We start from the raw sequence: 18,759 nt of genomic DNA, 5'->3' as shown, positions 1-18,759 counted from the left end.
AGAACTGCGTCCAGCGTTGGTCACCGGCGTCTGGAAAGGACGTGGCGAGAGCGGAAGGCTCCAGGGGAAGACCCCCCCCCAAGCCGAGCGCCGTTTCTGATTGGAGCTGGGGCAATGTCCTTTCTGGCCCTATAGCCCCAGGCAGGGGCAAGAGGCGGGGAGGGGGGGGGCAGGAACTGCAGGGGTCAGGGGAACCCCCCCCCACTCCCGAGCAGGGCCAGGCCCCGGCTCGTTATACGAACGCAGTCCCGGGAGATGGTAAAGCAGCACCCTGGCCCCGGCTGGGTACAGAGCTAGGCCAGGCTGGGAGCGGGGGCTGCTTTGTGCGAGGCAGGGGGGTGTCTGGCTGGCGGGGGGGTGTGGGGCCCCCGCCCCGAGCCTGGGGTCTCTGTGGGCGATTCACTCCGGAGCGGCCGGGCTGGCTACCGGGCCAGAGCCAGTGCAGGCCCCAGAGCAAACCCGCCAACAGCTGCCCCCGGCCCCCACCCACGCCGGCCCCCTGGCCAGCCCCGGGGCCCCACCGCGCACGGCAGGGGGCGAACCGGCTCACAGCATCCAAATGGCCCTGTGCCCCCTCCCCATCCTGGGGCCACTCCCCCTGTTCCCACCCCCCTAAGCCAGCCAGTCCCTGCCCCCCCCAACACAGCACACCCAGCCTGGCAGAGGTGGGGGGGACCCTGTTTATTGCAGCGTGTGCGTGTACAGCTCTGTGACCCCCCCAGCAGCACCGATTTCCCCCCCCCATCCCTGCACCCCCCGCCCACTCGCTGGCTGCTGCAGAAAGGGGGCCTGGGGGAGCCGCTCCTGTGCCCCACCACAGGCGCCATTTTGGTGGGGCACCCCCCACCCCACCCCCGCTGTGAGAGTGAGAGACAGGGCCTGGAAACCTCGGTCTCAGCTGGGGGAGGGGGGGATTTGTGTGTGTCCAGCCCCCCCCCCCCCATGTTAATACTGTTGCTTTTTGCAGTGCAGGTGGGTGGGGGGGAGGGATCTGTTCTGCCAGCAGCTCCCAGGTAAACCGAGGCACGGGGAAGGGCAGGGCTCTCCCTGGGCATGGACCCCAGGAGTGCTGCCCCTCCCCTGCTCTAACCCCCACACCCCGCTCCCCTCCCGGAGTGGGGGAGCAGAGAACCCAGGAGTCCTGGCTCCTAGTCCGTGCCCTACCACCCCTCCCAATCCGTATAGCCCCCCAATAAATAAGTCCCCTCCCCCCAGGGTCCGTGCAGTGGCGTTGTGGGGGGCAGGGGGGCCCGGGCCCCCCCCGGTCACAGCTCATCGTGTTTGCGGGTCAGATCCTCCCCGTAGTTGGTGGCCTGGCTGCCTACGAACATGTTCCAGTTGTCGAGGATCTCCTGCTTCGTCAGCCGCTGGTCCTGGGGGGCAGAGCCGGTTACAGTGGGGGGGTCCTGCCGCCCCCCCCCCCCCCCGGTCAGCCCAGCCCTCTCCCGCCCTCACCTTGTCCTTGTCGGACTCGTAGAGCAGGTGCTTGGCCTCCACCTCGGGGTGGTCGTAGTCCTGGGGCAGGATCCAGTGGCCGATCTCGGCCCGGTCCAGCCGCCCGTCCCGGTCCAGGTCCCGGAAATCCAGGAACTGCTGCCGCTCGCTCTGCACCCACTCGGGCTCCGGCTCGCCGCTCTCGGGGGTGTACATGTCGCCTGGGGGGGGTCGCGGAGAGACTCAGGGCCTGGAAACCCCCCCCCCCCCCCCGGCCAGGCTCCCGCTGTCCCCAACCTTCCCCCCAGGGACCCCCCCACTCACCGATGTACTCGTCCACCTGCACGTAGCCGTCCCCGTTCTTGTCAATGTCTTCAATCGTTTCCTGGGGGGGGCAGGAGTTAGGTGCTGCTGAGCATCATGGGAACAGCTATGGAAACACTGACCCCCCCCCCTTCCCCCAGCCTCAGCTTCCACCGGGGCTGAGGGGTTCCTGGCCAGAGACAGGAATTGGGGGATGGGGGTGCAGTGAATCCATCCAGGGGAACCCAGGAGTCCTGGCTCCCAGCCCCCCCTGCTCTAACCACCAGCCCCCACTCCCTTCCCAGAGCCAGGGAGAGAACCCAGGAGTCCTGGCTCCAAGCCCCCCCTGCTCTATCCCCCAGCCCCCACTCCCGTCCCAGAGCCGGGGAGGGAACCCAGGAGTCCTGGCTCTAACCACCAGCCCCCACTCCCCTCCCAGAGCCAGGGAGAGAACCCAGGAGTCCTGGCTCCAAGCCCCCCCTGCTCTATCCCCCAGCCCCCACTCCCATCCCAGAGCCGGGGAGGGAACCCAGGCGTCCGGGACCCTCACCGTGACGACGATGTCCTTCATGTAGTCGAACTCCTCGGGGTGCAGGAAGGCGGTGAACTCCTCCCGCGTGGCGACCATGTCCCCGTCCCTGTCGGCCGCCTTGAACCGCCGCTCGTCCCGCGCCAGCATCTTGCGGTAGGACTGTTTGTCCTCCAGGTCTCCGAACTCCTCCCCTGGGGGCGCGGAGCTGTGAGCCCCCAGCCTGGGGATGGAACCCAGGAGTCCTGGCGCCCAGCCCAGCCCCCCCACATATCAAGTGGGTTATTCCCTTGCTAGCCACATGGTGGTGACGGAGACACCACCCACCTGCTCAGGGGAGTTGGGGGGGGGGGTTTCCCCTCTCTAAGGGCTGCCCTATCCTGCCCCATAGCAGGGCCTGGCCCCCTCCACCCTGCCTCTCCCAGCCCAGCTGGGGCCTGACCCCCCCCACCCAGCATAACAGCCTGCTCACCACCCCCGACCCCACCCTACTGCCACCCTGACCCCTCAGTAGCGACCCCTCCCCACGCCGGGCATCTCACCTTCCATCTCAGCCCCCTCTCCCCTCCAAGGGCCAGGGATAGAACCCAGGAGTCCGGGCTCCCAGGCCCCCCTGCTCTAACCACCAGCCCCCATTTCCCTCCCGGAGCCAGGGAGAGAACCCAGGAGTCCTGGCGCCCAGCCCCCCCTGCTCTAACCCACTAGCCCCCATGCTCCTCCCAGGGGCAGGGAGAGAACCCAGGAGTCCTGGCGCCCAGCCCCCCCTGCTCTAACCCACCAGCCCCCATGCTCCTCCCAGGGCCAGGGATAGAACCCAGGAGTCCGGGCTCCCAGCCCCCACCCCCCTGCTCTAACCCACCAGCCCCCATGCTCCTCCCAGGGCCAGGGAGAGAACCCAGGAGTCCTGGCACCCAGCCCCCCCTGCTCTAACCCACCAGCCCCCATGCTCCTCCCAGGGGCAGGGAGAGAACCCAGGAGTCCTGGCGCCCAGCTCCCCCTGCTCTAACCCACCAGCCCCCATGCTCCTCCCAGGGCCAGGGAGAGAACCCGGGGAGCCGTGGGGGGCTGGGTCTCGCGCGGCCAGAGAAGGACCCTGGGGGGCAGGGGGGGCTCCCCCTCACCCTCGTAGTAGCCGTAGGTGGCGTTCTTGAACTCGGGCCAGGCGATGCGCCCGTCGCCGTCCCGGTCGTAGTCCCGCCAGTTCTTCTGCACGTTCTCGAAGATGTACCGGTTCTGGGTGTGCTTGATCCAGTCCTTCAGCTCGGCCTGGGTCACGAAGCCGTCCCGGTCCCGGTCGATCCGATCCACGATCTTCCTGCCGGGGGGGGGGGGGGGACGGCAGGGGGCGCTGGACGCCTGGGTCCCACCCTCGGCCCCTCTACAGAGAATGGATGGAGAGGTCCCACAAACAGGGAGAGAACCCAGGACTCCTGGGTTCTCTCCCCGGCTCTGGGGCCAAGTGGTTGGGGCTGGGAGCCAGGACTCCTGGGTTCTTTCCCTGGCTCTGAGAGGGGAGGGGGGTCTAGTGCTTAGAGCGGGGTCTGGAGCCAGGACTCCTGGGTTCGCTCCTGGCTCTGGGAGGGGAGTGGGGGCTAGTGGTTAGAGCACAGGGGGGCTGGGAGCCAGGACTCCTGGGTTCTCCCCCAGCTCTGGGAGGGGGGTGGGGTGCAGTGCTTAGAGCGGGGGCTGGGCCCCGGACTCCGGGGTTCCCTGGCTCACCCCAGGCGCTCCCGGCTCTCCTCGGGCGTGAGCTGGTCGAAGGTCTTGGCCTGCTCCTTGCCCAGGAAGGCCTCGTGGTCGTACTGGAAGCCCTGGCGGTCGTCGTGCGGGTGGTCGCTCAGCTCCTGCCCGTGGTGCACCCGGTCCCGCTTCTCGGGGGGCGGCTTGGCCAGCGCCAGCCCCAGGCACAGCACCAGCAGCCCCCGGCGCCGCAGCATCCTCGGCCCGCCGCAGCCCTGGGGGGGCAGGCGGGGGCTGGGCTGCGCTGGCCGTGGGGGCGGGGCCCCCTCGCCACGTGCCCTAGGGCCAGTCTGGCACCCGCAGCGGCCTCCTGCCCCAGTTCCCACCAGCCTGCCCCGTGGCCCCTGCCCCACAGCCCCTCCCCCACTGACGCCTGCCCCACAGCCCCTCGCCACCCTGCCCCACAGACCCTCCCTCACTGACGCCTGCCCCACAGCCCCTCGCCACCCTGCCCCACAGCCCCTCCCCCACTGACGCCTGCCCCACAGCCCCTCGCCACCCTGACCCACAGCCGCTCCCCCACTGACACCTGCCGCAGTTCCCACCAGTCTGCCCCATGGCCCCTCCCCCACTGACACCTGCCCCACAGCCCCTTGCCATGCTGCCCCATAGCCCCATCCCCACTGATGCCTGCCCCACAGCCCCTCGCCCATGGACGCCTGCCCGACAGCCCCTCACCACCCTGCCCCATAGCGCCTCCCCACTGATGCCTGCCCCACAGCCTCTCGCCACCTTGGCCATAGCCCCTCCTCCACTGAAACCTGCCCCCACTTCCACCAGCCTGCCCCATAGCTGCTCCCCAACTGACACCTACCCCCACTTCCCACCAACCAGCCCCATAGAACCCCACTGACTCCTGCCCCACAGTTCTCCCACTGCCCCCCCCCCGTTCCACAGTGCCTGGGGGGAAAAATCCTCTTGTGGGGAATCAAGAGGCTGGGACTCCATTGACATGGGGGATATGCCAACCTATCCGCAGGGGGGTCCCCCAGACTCAGCCCCCCCACACCTCACCCACTGCAGGGGGGTCCCCCAGGACCGAGCCCCCCCACACCTCGCCCAGCGGCGGGGGGGTGTCCCCAGGACCGAGCCCCCCCCACCTCACCCACTGCAGGAGGGTCCCCCAGACTCAGCCCCCCCCTACCTCGCTCAGCTTCGCACCGCGCCGCGCCCGGCTCCCGTCTTCGATGGGGGGGACCCGGCTCCCCCCAACCCTTGAAACTCCGCCCTCGCGGGGCCACGCCCCCGTCCCGGGGCGGCCAATCGGAGGTCGGTATCGCCGAGGGGACGGGGCCAGGCCGCTCGCTGATTGGCTGCCCGGCGCCACGTTGACACAAAGTCTCTCCCGCAAGTTTTACTCCTGGCCCGGGAAAAGGGGGACACGTGGGGGGGGGAGGTCGGGATCGGGGGGGGGAGGTCGGGATCGGGGGGGGCTGTGGGGATGGGGGGCAGGGACGGGGGTTCAGTGGGGATGGGGGGCAGGGCTGTGGGGGGGCTGTGGGAATGGGGGGCAGGGATGGGGTGTTGGGATCCGGGGTCTGTGGGGGCGGGGCAGGGGGATGGGGAATGGGGGGCAGGGACAGGGGTTTGGGCTGTGGGGGGCAGGGGATGTGCCGGGTCTGGAGGGCAGCACTTAGGGGACCAGGGAGCTGTGGGGGGGACAAGGCCGGGGGGTTGGGATCGGGGGTCTGTGGGGGCGGGGCAGGGGGATGGGGGATGGGGCTTGTGGGTTCTGACTCAAGCTGACCAGGCCCCAGGCAGCATCCCTGTGGCATCACATGGGCCCATCCACACCCCACAGCTCCCTCCCCGTCCCCGTGGGGCCCCCGCGGCTGGGATCCTGGTGCTGAACCGGAGAGGGGGCAGCTGAGCGAAGGGCGGGGGGGCTTGACCCCCATCTCTCGGGGCCTACGTGGGGCAGGAACGTTTCACCCTGGGCTCCGGGGCCGGGCAAGGGAATGTGGGGCCCGGGCCGAAGTTCACACAGGAACCGTGGGGCAGGGTGGGATTCGGCTCTGCCCCCAGCCTCAGGGAGGCCCCCATCCATGGGCCAGACCCCCAGGGGTCCCGCTCTTCTGCCAGGGTCAGCCCCACGGCTCCACGGCCCCCTCGGAGCCTGCAGCCCCCCCCGGAGCCTGCAGCCCCCCCGGCTTCCCCCCGCCAGCGACAGACCCCCCGAGAGAGCCCGGTACCCCCCGGGGGGCAGCCCATGGTCAGGATTGTCGGGCTGGGACGCGGCACGGACGCTCCTTGGGTAGCATTACCCCCTGCCCGCTCTGGTGCCCCGGAGCCTGGCCCAGCGGTGACCCCCCGGCTCCCGCTCGGTCCCTATCCCAGCTGGGGGGCGCCCCCCCCCCTTTGCTCGCTGGCTGGTCAGATCTGGCTGCCGGCCGGTCTCCTGCAAGGGGGGCCCCTCCTCGGCCGTTAGCTGCCAGGTAGCCAATGCCCAGGTGATTGGGTCTCCGGGGCCAGGCCCCAGACACCCGGCGCGGGTCCCAGCTGCATCTCTGGGCCCCTGCAGGGAGTAACCAGCCCTGCGCCACCCACAGGGCACAGTGCAACTCACAGGGGAAACTGAGGCACGCACTGCGTCCCTACAAATAGTTCCAGAAAATTCCTGTCCCATCTTCGCTCTCACTGAAGGGATCTCGGGACTCCCCAAAACCACCCCCAACCGCTCAGCGCGCCAAGGGCCGGGCGCCCTGGGCCCACGGGGATCTGGGATGATTTCAGCCTTCAAGAAAACGCCCTGGTGGCTGCGGAAAAAGCTGCAAAATGTGCCCCCCGGGGCCCACGAAAGGCTCCCAAAGCAGGAGGTGACGGGGCTAAGCCCGAATTTCCAAACCCTCTGGGACACTCCTGCCCCAGCATCAACTTCCTGGGACCCCCGGGCTGCTCCAGCTGCGGATCCCGAGAGACGCCGGGTTCCCCTCACCGGCCTTCAGAGATCCAGCGATCGCCCCCACTGTTCTCGCCAGCCCGGCCCCGAGCCGGGGTCCCACCCGCGGTGAACACCCCCCCCCCCCGTGCCCCGAGCGCCCCCGGAGCAGCGACACGGGTGACACCGGACAATCCCCTTCCCCGCGCTGTGGGACGGACCCGCCCGGGTCACCGAGTGATCACTGCACGGGTGCCCTCTCAGTGCTCGGCCTCGCAGGGAGCCTGGACAGCCCCTCCCCCGGCCGTCTGTCCGTCCCCCCACCCCTCCCCCGTCCGTCCGCCCACCCCTCCCCCATCCATCCGTCTGTCCCCCCACCCCTCCCCCGGCCGTCTGTCCGTCCACCCCTCCCCCATCCGTCTGTCCGCCCACCCCTCCCCCGGCCGTCTGTCCGTCCCCCCACCCCTCCCCCATCTGTCTGTCCGTCCAGCCATCCCCGACCCCTCCCCCGGCCGTCTGTCCCCCCACCCCTCCCCCGGCCGTCTGTCCCCCCACCCCTCCCCCATCTGTCTGTCCGTCCAGCCATCCCCGACCCCTCCCCCGGCCGTCTGTCCCCCCACCCCTCCCCCGGCCGTCTGTCCGCCCACCCCTCCCCGACCCCTCCCCCGGCCGTCTGTCCCCCCACCCCTCTGTCTGTCCCCCATCCGTCTGTCCGTCCAGCCATCCCCTCCCCCTCTGTCTGTCCCCCGGCTGTCCAACCGCCCACCCCTCCCCCGTCCGTTTGTCCGTCCAGCCATCCCCGACCCGTCCCCCGGCCGTCTGTCCCCCCCCGCCCCTTCCTCCCTCTGTCCCTCCAGCCCCCCCCGCCGCCCCGACCTCCCCCGGCTCGTCTCTGGGTTGCGCGGAACGTTTCTCCCTTCGCCCGCCAGGGGGCAGCACGGCCCCAGCGTCCCCTGTCCCGGCGGGTGACGTGCCGCGTGTGGGGGGTGGGGCGCGGCTGGGGGTGGGGCTTTGGGGCAGCTGGGGGGCGGGACGCAGGAGGGGGGCTGGGCCCCTGACCCAGCCCCCGGGACCCACTGTCCAACTGCTCGGCTGCCCCGTGTGGGGCCCAGAGCCCCCAGGACCAGGGCTGGGCGCAGAGGGGAAACTGAGGCAGGCGGCCTGAGCTCCATGGGCCCAAAGTGCCAAAGGTGGGAACAGGTCCCGGAAACTCTGTTAAACAAGGTTCAGGGTTTGGTATCCAGAGACCTCGGCCCACTGCCCGTCACAGCCGGGGAGAGAACCCCGGTGTCCGGGCGCCCAGCCCCCGCCCCGCTCTAACCACTGGGCTCCCCTCTCATCCCAGAGCCAGGAGAGAACCCCGGCGTCCGGGCACCCAGCCCCCGCCCCGCTCTAACCACTGGGCCCCCCTCTCATCCCAGAGCCAGGAGAGAACCCCGGCGTCCGGGCGCCCAGCCCCCGCCCCGCTCTAACCACTGGGCCCCCCTCCTGTCCCAGAGCCAGGAGAGAACCCCGGAGTCTGGATCCAAGGTCTCACCCCTAATTCATTAGAGCCCAGGTGCTCTGGGCAGGTGCTAATGAATCTCTGCAGGAAATCAGTGCCCTGACCCACATCCCCCAGCCCTGCCGGTGCCCCTCACTCCCGACCCGCAGCCCCTGCTAGCCCAGCCCTGACCCACATCCCCAGCCCTGCCGGTGCCCCTCACTCCCGACCCGCAGCCCCTGCCAGCCCAGCCCTGCCGGTGCCCCTCACTCCGGACCCGCAGCCCCTGCTACCCCAGCCCCTCCCCCAGCCCTGCCGGTGCCCCTCACTCCCGACCCGCAGCCCCCTGCCAGCCCAGCCCTGCCGGTGCCCCTCACTCCTGACCCGCAGCCCCCTGCCAGCCCAGCCCTGCCGGTGCCCCTCACTCCCGACCCGCAGCCCCCTGCCAGCCCAGCCCTGCCGGTGCCCCTCACTCCCGACCCGCAGCCCCCTGCCAGCCCAGCCCTGGGTTCCCTCGCCCCCATGTGTCTTCGTGACACCAATCCCAGGCTCCCAGCTTGGAGGCTTCTCCCCATCTGGCTGGTCCTGGCCCATGGGGGGGGGGGCACCAGCTGCTCTGCTCCTGCCCAGCCCTCCCCAGCAGCCTGAGGATCCGCGTCCCCCGCCCAGCTACGAGGCTGGTTCGCCCCCCAGGCATGAGGGGTCCCCTGAGGCCTGTACTTACTGCCTGGGGCATGGGAGGTGTACAGCCCAGAGCTATGGGGCAGGGAGCCTAGGGCTGGGGGGCTGCGGGTCGGGAGTGAGGGGCACCGGCAGGGCTGGGGGCTGCGAGTCGGGAGTGAGGGGCACCGGCAGGGCTGGGGGGCTGCGGGTCGGGAGTGAGGGGCACCGGCAGGGCTGGGGGCTGCGGGTCGGGAGTGAGGGGCACCGGGAGGGCTGGGGGCTGCGGGTCGGGAGTGAGGGGCACCGGCAGGGCTGGGGGCTGCGGGTCGGGAGTGAGGGGCACCGGTGCAGGCTCTCTCCCCTAATGGCAAATGATGCTGCAGGACGAGGCCAGGTCAGCCCCCCCCTCCCCCCCCCATTGACTGAGCAGAGGCCAAACACGAGGTGGCGTCAGGCGACCCCCCCCCCCCAGCCCCCTTCTCCCGAAAGTGTCACTTCGATGTGAGGCGGCCGAGCGGCCCGGCCCGATCCAGAGCGTCGGAGCGGAGCTGCCCCCCCCCCGGTCATCCAGGATCCCAGGGGCACCCGCCACAGAGTCACAGCCCAGACACCCCCGCCCCCCCCCCAGCCCTGCCAGTGCCCCTCACTCCCGACCCGCAGCCCCCCCAAGCCCTGCCGGTGCCCCTCACTCCCAACCCGCAGCCCCCCCAGCCCTGCCGGTGCCCCTCACTCCCGACCCGCAGCCCCCCAGCCCTGCCAGTGCCCCTCACTCCCGACCCGCAGCCCCCCAGCCCTGCCGGTGCCCCTCACTCCCGACCCGCAGCCCCCCAGGCCCTGCCGGTGCCCCTCACTCCCGACCCGCAGCCCCTTCCCTTGGCCACTTGTATTTCTCGATGCCCAGATTTGTCCCAGCGGAGGGGGAACCGAAGAGGAATAGAACCCAGGCGTCCGGGTGTGTGACCTGCTCCCCTCGGAGCTCTGTGGGGGTCGGGTTTCCCTGCTTTGTAAATCAGGGAGCTGCCCCCCTGCCACCTCCAAATCTGGGCCTTGCGGGGGGTGGATCCGCAGGGGCTGCTGGGAAAATGGATTGATGGGGGGGGGGTCCGGGCTGGGGAGGGGAGGGGGGTTAGACACCCCCCCGGGCGCTTTGCACAGCGGCTCGGCAGCCGCAATTAGCCAGATCAGGCTCCTGTCAGGACTCGGTGCTAATCGGATCCGATGGGGCGGGGGGGGGGGGGCTGCGGGGGGCTGGGGGGAGGCCCCAGTGCTAAGGGGAGGGGCTCCCGGGTGCCAGACGGGGGGTCCCTGACAGGGCAGGGTTCAAGAAGGGGGGTATCTGGGCCCCTCCAATCCCTGTGAGCAGACGAGGAGGCCGAGGGTGAACCCAGGCGTCCAGGTGGGGTTTTAGGGGGCTCCCTGGGGTGGGTGGGTGGGGGGAGTTATTGGCTTGGTCCCCATAGCGGGGGCTGGGTGGGGAGGGGGAATTACGGACTCAAACCTGCCCCCCCTTCCCCGCTGCCCCCCTGCTCTGTCCCATCCTCCGCCCTGGCCCGGTCCCTGGCCCGGTGGATGGATGGGCTCTGACAGAGCCCCACTTCCCCCGTGTCCCCCCCCCCGCACTGCGCGCCCCCCCCATTCCCACACCACTCGCTCGCTTTGCATTTTTAATTGACATTGTCTCAGCTACATGGATTTGTACTTAACCTCCTGCCCCCTGGGCCGCCCCCCAGCTCTGCCCCCCAGATCCCCCCAGCTCCACCCCCAGCTCCCCGGCCTCCTCTAGCCCTGCCCACCACAGCCCCCCTCCCCTCAGCACCCCCCCCAGCGCCGCTGCCCCAGTTCCCCACAGCTGTGGGGTGTCGGCGCTCAGGGAGCTGGGGGATGTGGGGCAGTGCTGGGGGGGGTCACAGAGGCGTGTGTTCGGGCTGCCCCATTTCCGGGGGAGAAAGGTGGGGGCTGTGGGATTTCAGGGGGTTTCGTGGGGGGACTGTGTGTAGGGGGAGGGGATGTCACTTCCCCCCTGTTTGTGCCTAGGATGGGGGGGCTCTCAGAGAGAGGTTTGGGGACTGCAGGGGGTGGCGGGCTGCTGTGTTGGGGGGGCTGGCAGAGGGGGGAGGAGGCTGCCAGGCGGGAGGGGGGGGCTGCCAGGCAGGATCTGGTGTCAGACACGCGAGATGGGGCTCCGGGCTATGGAGAATCGGAGCGGCTGGCGCTGCCCAGCGGGAGGGGCCGTGAGGAGGGGAAAGGGGGGGGCTGGAGCAGTGGTGGTGCGAGGGGTGGTACAGGATGAAGGCAGTGGGGGGGGGTTGTGGGGGGCAGGGAGGCACAGAGGGGGCGGGTTTGGGCAGGCCCAGGCTTCCCCCACAGCTCCCAGCTGCGCTATGGGGCGGGGGGGGGGCGGGGGCTGGTCCAACCACATGGTATCAACAATGACCCCCACCCCCAGTGATACAGGGGAATCCACCAGCCCCCCCCCGCTCTAACCACTAGACCCCACTCCCCTCCCAGAGCCAGGAGAGAACCCAGGAGTCCTGGCTCCCAGCCCCCCCGCCCCAACCAACCAGTGGACCCCACTCCCCTCCCAGTTGCTGCTCCATGGGGCTCCAGGCTGGGAAAGGGGGGGGTACGTGTGTGTGGGGGGGGTCGTGCCGGTGCCCCTCACTCCCGACCTGCAGCCCCTGCCTGCCCAGCCCTGCCCCCACCCCCAGCCCAGGGCTGTGCTCACCTGTCCCCGGCCCCCCCACGGCTCCTCCCCCGCCGCCCTGCCCCCCCCATGGGCAGGCTCCCTCCAATCACGTGTGGGGGGGGCCTGCCTCCTGGAGGGGGCCTGAGGGAAGTGGGGGTAGGAGGAGACACCGCCCCACACTCCCCTCTGCCCCCCCACCGGTCTGTCCCCCCCCACCGGTCTGCCCCCCCCCGTGTCCCCAGTCCTGAGCGGCTCGGGGGGATCTTTTCAAGCACTGGAGCGTGGGCTGATTGTCCAGGACTCTCCCCCCGGCCCCCCAGCGCCCCCCTCCTCCCCGACCCCCCCCCCCCATAGCCCATTGGAGGGAATTAAGTTCAAAGCTGACACTGCGGCTTAGCACAAATGTCACCGCACGGCGGCCTGCCCCCCCCCCCCGCTCCCCCCAGCGCCCCCCCCCGCCCCCCCGCCTCCCCCCAGCGCCTGGGAACTTCATTTCTCTCCGACGCCCGCTTGGCAGCAGACCTGGCACGGAGCTGGGCAGAGACGGGGGTGGGTAGCGGGGCCCTGGGGGCAGCCGGGGGGCTCAGAGATAGGGGGTGCGCAGGGGGCAGAGACGGGGGTGCTGAGCTGGTACAATGGGGGGCTAGACGCTGCCCGTGAGGGGACCCCAACTTTGTCCAGGATCGTAGGCGAGGTATGTGGGGCCGAGCGCGCCTGGGGGTCCTGGGACGGGCACATTGGGGGCGGGCAGGGGGTCGTGGGGCCGGTGGAATGGGGGTCGAGCTTGGGGGGCACCAGAGGGTGGGGGTGTCGTGGTGCTGAGGTTGGGGGGCGGCGGGGGGTATCGGAGAGGCTGGGGGGTGATAGAGGAATCGGGGGGCTCCCACAGCCAGGACAATGGGGGGTGTCCCTGGTGCCGCATCCCCCGAAATCCCCGGGGATTCCTGCCCCTCCCTCGCAGACCTTTCCCAGTTCCCCCCCACCTCGTTAGCACCGTTACATCCATGACGATGGGTCTGTGCAGCTGCCCCCCAGGACAGGGCAGGGGGCGGGGGGGGTTCCATCCTCCCCCCACCTCTGAATTTTCTTCCCATGTTTCCTTTGCAGGCGGGTGGACGGCGCTCGCTGCTTTAGTACCCCTGGACTGACCCGATCCCGGCACCGACCCGATCCCACCGGTACCGAGCCAATCCCACCAGCACTGACCCGATCCCAGCGGTACCGACCCGATCCCACCGGCACCGACCCGATCCCACCGGTACCGAGCCGATCCCACCAGCACTGACCCGATCCCACCGGTACCTAGCCGATCCCACCGGCACCAACCCGATCCCGGCACCGACCCGATCCCACCAGCACTGACCCGATCCCGGCACTGACCCGATCCCGGCACCGACCCGATCCCACCGGCACCGACCCGATCCCACCGGTACCGAGCCGATCCCACCAGCACTGACCCGATCCCACCAGCACTGACCCGATCCCACCGGCACCGACCCGATCCCACCGGCACCGACCCAATCCCACCGGCACCGACCCGATCCCGACACCAACCCGATCCCACCGGTACCGACCCGATCCCACCAGCACTGACCCGATCCCACCGGCACCGACCCGATCCCACCGGCACCGACCCGATCCCGGCACCAACCCAATCTCACCGATACCAGCCCACTCCCACCGGCACTGACCCGATCCCACCGGTACCGACCTGATCTCGGCACCAACCCAATCTCACTGGTACCAACCAGATTCCAGCACCAACACGATCCCACCGGCGCCGACCCACTACTGGGAGCAACCTGATCCCACCGGCACCGACACAATCCCACCGGCAGTGACCTGATCCCGGCACCGACCTGATCCCAGCAATACCAACCCGATCCCGGCACTGACCCGATCCCAGCACCAACCTGGTAACGGCACCGACCCGATCCCGGCACTGACCCGATTCCACCGGCACCGACCCGATCCCGGCACCGACCCGATCCCGGCACCGACCCAGAGACGGGTTCTGACCCAACCCCACCGGGATCCACACACCAGAGCCAGACAGATCCAAGGTATTTCCACCCATAGACCCAGGCACTCGGGTGGGGCAGGTCATGTGGGCTTCATAGGGGGATAGACCCATATGTGGGGCGGGGGGCGCATTTCTGGGTGGGTTGGGGTGTTGGGGGGTGACAGGACACAAAATGGGGATGCTCCCTGCTCTGCCGGGCCCCCCAATCCCGACCCACAGCCCCCCACTTCTCCCCACTCTGCCGGGGCCCCCAATCCCGACCCGCAGCCCCCCACTTCCCCCCGCTCTGCCGGGCCCCCCAATCCCGACCCACAGCCCCCCACTTCCCCCCGCTCTGCCGGGCCCCCCAATCCCGACCCACAGCCCCCCACTTCCCCCCGCTCTGCCGGGCCCCCCAATCCCGACCCACAGCCCCCCACTTCCCCCCGCTCTGCCGGGGCCCCCCAATCCCGACCCACAGCCCCCCACTTCCCCCCGCTCTGCCGGGCCCCTCAATCCCGACCCACAGCCCCCCACTTCCCCCCGCTCTGCCGGGCCCCCCAATCCCGACCCACAGCCCCCCACTTCCCCCCGCTCTGCCGGGCCCCTCAATCCCGACCCACAGCCCCCCACTTCCCCCCGCTCTGCCGGGCCCCCCAATCCCGACCCACAGCCCCCCACTTCCCCCCCGCTCTGCCGGGGCCCCCAATCCCGACTCTCAAGCTGGACTCCTGGGGGCCGGGGGGGCCCTCTGGGCTGTTTCCTCTCAACTGAGGGTTTTCTGGGGCCGGGGAGGGTCACCCCAACATACGCGAAGGGGCAGACGAGAGACCCACGCTGAGAGGGGTGGGGGAGGGGAGGGGGCATGTCGGGGGGGTGACATGAGAGACGGATGGATCGGTGGGGGGGGTGGATGGACGGTGATGGGGGGGGGGATGGATGGACGGTGGGGGGGGATGGATGCCCAGCCGGCTGGACTGACGGACAGAGATGGACAGACGGATGGTTGAATAGACGGATGGACGGACAGTGGATGGATGGACGGATAGAGATGGATGGGACGGAGGAACAGATGGATGGATAGTGGGGACGGACAGAGACAGACGGACAGATGGAGACGGATGGATAGTGGGGAGGGACGGACGGACGGACGGACGGACGGATGGAGACGGACGGACGGATCGACAGAGATGACGGAAGCTGCTGCTCTCTGGTCCGTCTCGTCTCTCCCCAGCCGCACTGCAGGGAGGGGCCCAGCCACTCTCGACCCAGCCTGGGGGTCTGACCACAGCCCCTTTAGCCCCCCCGCCCGGTGCCCCCCCCGCAGCCGCTCACTCTGTGACATGGGGGGGGAGGGCTGCATGGGGGCAGGGGGCGTCCAGCAGAATTCACATCCCTGCAGAAGCCACCCTCCCCCCCGCCTCAGTTTCCCCCTTTGTGCGATGGGGCCCAGGGACCGGAGCCTTCCCCGAGGCAGGGCCCAGCCCCCGACCCAGCTCTGCTCCCCCTGAACAGAGCTAGAAACCTGAGACCCCCCCACCCTCCTCCCGGCCCCCAGCCCCCAGCCCGGCTCTCCTGTGCGAGTCACAGGCCGGGGAGAACGCAGCTGGGTCCCCGATCAGTGGAGCCGTGGGCAGGGGGCAGGGCCGGGCTGGCAGGGGCTGCGGGTCGGGAGTGAGGGGCACCGGCAGGGCTGGGCTGGCAGGGGCTGCGGGTCGGGAGTGAGGGGCACCGGCAGGGCTGGGGGGGGGCAGGGCTGAGGTACCAGGGGGCTGCGGGTCGGGAGTGAGGGGCACCGGCAGGGCTGGGGGGCAGGGCTGGGCTGGCAGGGGCTGCGGGTCGGGAGTGAGGGGCACCGGCAGGGCTGGGGGGGCAGGGCCGGGCTGGCAGGGGGCTGCGGGTCGGGAGTGAGGGGCACCGGCAGGGCTGGGCTGGCAGGGGGCTGCAGGTCGGGAGTGAGGGGCACCGGCAGGGCCAGGCTGGCAGGGGCTGCGGGTCGGGAGTGAGGGGCACCGGCAGGGCTGGGGGGGCAGGGCCAGTCTGGCAGGGGGCTGCGGGTCGGGAGTGAGGGGCACCGGCAGGGCTGGGGGGGCAGGGCCAGGCTGGCAGGGGGCTGCGGGTCGGGAGTGAGGGGCACCGGCAGGGCTGGGGGGGCAGGGCCGGGCTGGCAGGGGGCTGCGGGTCGGGAGTGAGGGGCAAAGGAGAATCCCGCCCCCTCCCCAGTGCCCCCTGCCCCCCCGGAGCGGCAGCTGCCCCCCTGGGGGAGGGTCCTGTGAGGGACGCGGCAGCGCCTGGGCCCGGCTGACTTGGCAGCAGAGACGTCTGCTCCGCAGGGCGACATCCCCGTGTCGCCGCCCCCCGCGCCCCACCCCAGAGCCAGCCGCATCCCCGCGGCCCCGGTCACCGGCTGTGTCTGTGTCTGTGTCTGTCTCGTCCCGCTCTCCGCAGGCCCCTGGGACGGCTGCTGCCCCCCGGACCCGGCCGAGGGGCCGACCCCCGGCCCCCCGCCCGCCCCCCAGCGCCGGTCCATGGGGGCAGATGGGATGTATGAGAAGATCAGGATGTTGAACATTCAGAGCACAGGCTGGGGCGGGCGGCAGGACTGGTACCCGGACGGGCTGGTCCCCGGGCAGCCCAACCCAGGTAGGTGTGGGGCCGGGGTGGGGGGGGCCCTGAACCCTCGGCCTGTTCCCCCCCCCCCCCCCCGGTGGGCTCCCTCCCTGAGCCCCCCCCCGCCGGCGCGCCCCACACCACCCCTGCCCCCCCCGCCGGGCTCCCTCCCCGATCCCCCCCCCTGGCCTGCGCGCCCCACACCACCCCTCCCCCACCGCCAGGCTCCCTCCCCACCCAGCCTGTGCCCCCCCCACTCTGCTCCCCTCCCCCACTGCCTCCCTCTTCCCCCTCCTTCTCCCTCCACACTCCCCCTTCCTCCTCCTCCCCCCCCCCGTTGCGGGGGGACGTGTTTCTCGCTGTGACCCCAGCAGACCCGCCCCAAGGAGATGGTTGGGGCCGAGGCCAGGCTGGCGATGGTGGGGGGAGAACAGGGGCCGGGGGTCAGACCCCCCCAGGCTCTGGCGCTCGGCCCCTGGCCTGTCACCTGCCCGGCGGGGGCTGGGGGGGGGAGCCCAGCCGGGGCTGTCGCTTCGCATCAGGGTGGCAGAGCTGACGGGCGGGTTTGTGTCCCCCGCGGGCGCCGGGCCCAGCGCGAGCTGACGGGCTGGAGACAGGACACGGGCAGCGCTGGGCCGGGGGGGCAGCGGGAGGGGGTCTGCGGGGGGCAGAGATGGGGGAGAATTTATCCAGCCTCCCCCAACGCTGCCGTCCCCCACCTCACTCAGGACCCACAGCCCCCCTCCCCCCCAGCCCTGCCGGTGCCCCTCACTCCCGATCCGCAGCCCCCACCAGCCCTGCCGGTGCCCCTCACTCCTGACCCGCAGCCCCCCCCAGCCCTGCCGGTGCTCCTCACTCCCGACCTGCAGCCCCCCCCGCCCTGCCGGTGCCCCTCACTCCCGACCCGCAGCCCCCCCGGCCCTGCCGGTGCCCCTCACTCCCGATCCGCAGCCCCCACCAGCCCTGCCGGTGCCCCTCACTCCCGACCCGCAGCCCCCCCCGCCCTGCCGGTGCCCCTCACTCCCGACTCGCAGCCCCCACCAGCCCTGCCGGTGCCCCTCACTCCCGACCCGCAACCCCCCCCAGCCCTGCTGGTGCCCCTCACTCCCGACCCGCAGCCCCCACCAGCCCTGCCGGTGCCCCTCACTCCCGACCCGCAGCCCCCCGGCCCTGCCGGTGCCCCTCACTCCCGACCCGCAGCCCCCCCCAGCTCTGCCGGTGCCCCTCACTCCCGACCCGCAGCCCCCCCCAGCTCTGCCGGTGCCCCTCACTCCCGACCCGCAGCCCCCCCCAGCTCTGCCGGTGCCCCTCACTCCCGACCCGCAGCCCCTGCTCACCCAGCCCCTCTTTTCCCCACGAGGGGAGCTAGTCCATAGGGACTCCCCTTCCCACAGACCCGTCCCTGGGAGGGGTGACGCGTCTCCCCCGTTTGCCCCCCCAGACAGCTGCCAGCAGCTGGACGGTGGCCTGGAGCCCGAGCCCCTGCCCGGGGCCGGCGCCGACGACCCGGACGACTCGCAGCTCCGGCTGCAGCTGAAACGCAAACTGCAAAGGAACCGAACGTCCTTCAGCCAGGAGCAGATCGAGGCGCTGGAGAAAGGTGGGGGGGGGGGCGGCGGGGGGGGGGCTGAGCCGGACTCTGGGGTGTCTCAGGTCCACGGGCCCGGTGCTCCCACCTGGCCTGGCCCAGCACCCGGGGGGGGCCCTGCAGCCGGCCCCCCCCCCGGGTCACTCTCCCTGGGGCGAGCCCCTCGGCTTCCCGCCCCCTGGGACCCCCCCTCGGAGCCAAGGGCAGAAATTACAGCCAAGCATGGCTGGGTTGGGCCCGAGCCCAGAGCCCCCCGACCCCTTAGTGCCAGAGCCCCCAGCTCCCCCCACCAGCCCCACACGGAGCAACCCCCCCCCGGCCCCTCGTCCTCCAGCTGGTCGCCCCCGCCCGGCTCCCTGCCCGGGGGCACCCGCGGGCGTTAGCACCTCCGGGCCGGCTGGCTCCCTGCAGGGGATGGGCCTGGCTATCAGTCTCTGTGCCCAGGCGGCCCAGGGGCGGGATCCCACCTGCCCTCTAGGGGTCACTGCAGCGCTCACCCCCCCTTCATCCCCCTGTGCCGGCGTGTGGGGGAGTCGGGGCCCTGCACCCCCCACTTCCTGCGATGCCCCGGGGCCCTCAGCCGGCCGGGAACAGGAACAGCCCAAAACCCAGAGATTGTGGGTCAGAGACCAGGACCCCCCAGTCAGGTCCATCTTGGGGGGGACCCCAGACCCCGGTTCTGCCCCCCCCTCGTCTCCCCAGCCGGCTCCAAACAGACCCCCCCAGCCCCTCCTCCGGCCTGTGTCTCTCTCCAGGGCCAGGCCACCGGATCCCCTTGTTCCCAGCCCCTTCAGTTGGCACCTGGGGGGGGGGCTGGGGGGGCCAGGCCATCAGTTGCCAGGA

At 71.3% G+C, this 18,759-nt stretch overlaps 2 protein-coding genes across 2 annotated transcripts in view; one reads left to right on the top strand and one right to left on the bottom strand.

The window, feature by feature from the left end:
• Positions 1-1,135: 1,135 nt before the first annotated feature.
• LOC123350297 (reticulocalbin-1-like) lies at positions 1,136-5,268 on the bottom strand. Its single transcript, XM_044988797.1, has 7 exons — positions 5,151-5,268; positions 3,986-4,221; positions 3,388-3,581; positions 2,288-2,460; positions 1,759-1,819; positions 1,456-1,655; positions 1,136-1,373 (listed from the first exon to the last, which is right to left on the bottom strand). Exons 2-7 carry the CDS (start codon positions 4,201-4,203, stop codon positions 1,266-1,268), a joined length of 954 nt encoding a protein of 317 aa, XP_044844732.1. The 5' UTR covers positions 4,204-4,221; positions 5,151-5,268; the 3' UTR covers positions 1,136-1,265.
• A 4,133-nt stretch (positions 5,269-9,401) lies between these two features.
• Positions 9,402-18,759, top strand: part of LOC123350028 (interferon regulatory factor 3-like) — a 12,371-nt gene continuing 3,013 nt past the window's right edge. Inside the window, exons 1-4 of the mRNA XM_044988361.1 lie at positions 9,402-9,424; positions 12,824-12,894; positions 16,167-16,361; positions 17,770-17,928. Of these exons, the coding sequence (XP_044844296.1) occupies positions 9,402-9,424; positions 12,824-12,894; positions 16,167-16,361; positions 17,770-17,928 (448 nt within the window). The remainder of the gene's footprint in view (positions 9,425-12,823; positions 12,895-16,166; positions 16,362-17,769; positions 17,929-18,759) is intronic.

The sequence above is a fragment of the Mauremys mutica genome, chromosome 15 (genome assembly GCF_020497125.1).
Source record: "Mauremys mutica isolate MM-2020 ecotype Southern chromosome 15, ASM2049712v1, whole genome shotgun sequence".
Lineage (NCBI taxonomy): Eukaryota > Metazoa > Chordata > Testudines > Geoemydidae > Mauremys > Mauremys mutica.
This window is presented reverse-complemented; position numbering and strand designations above follow the sequence as displayed.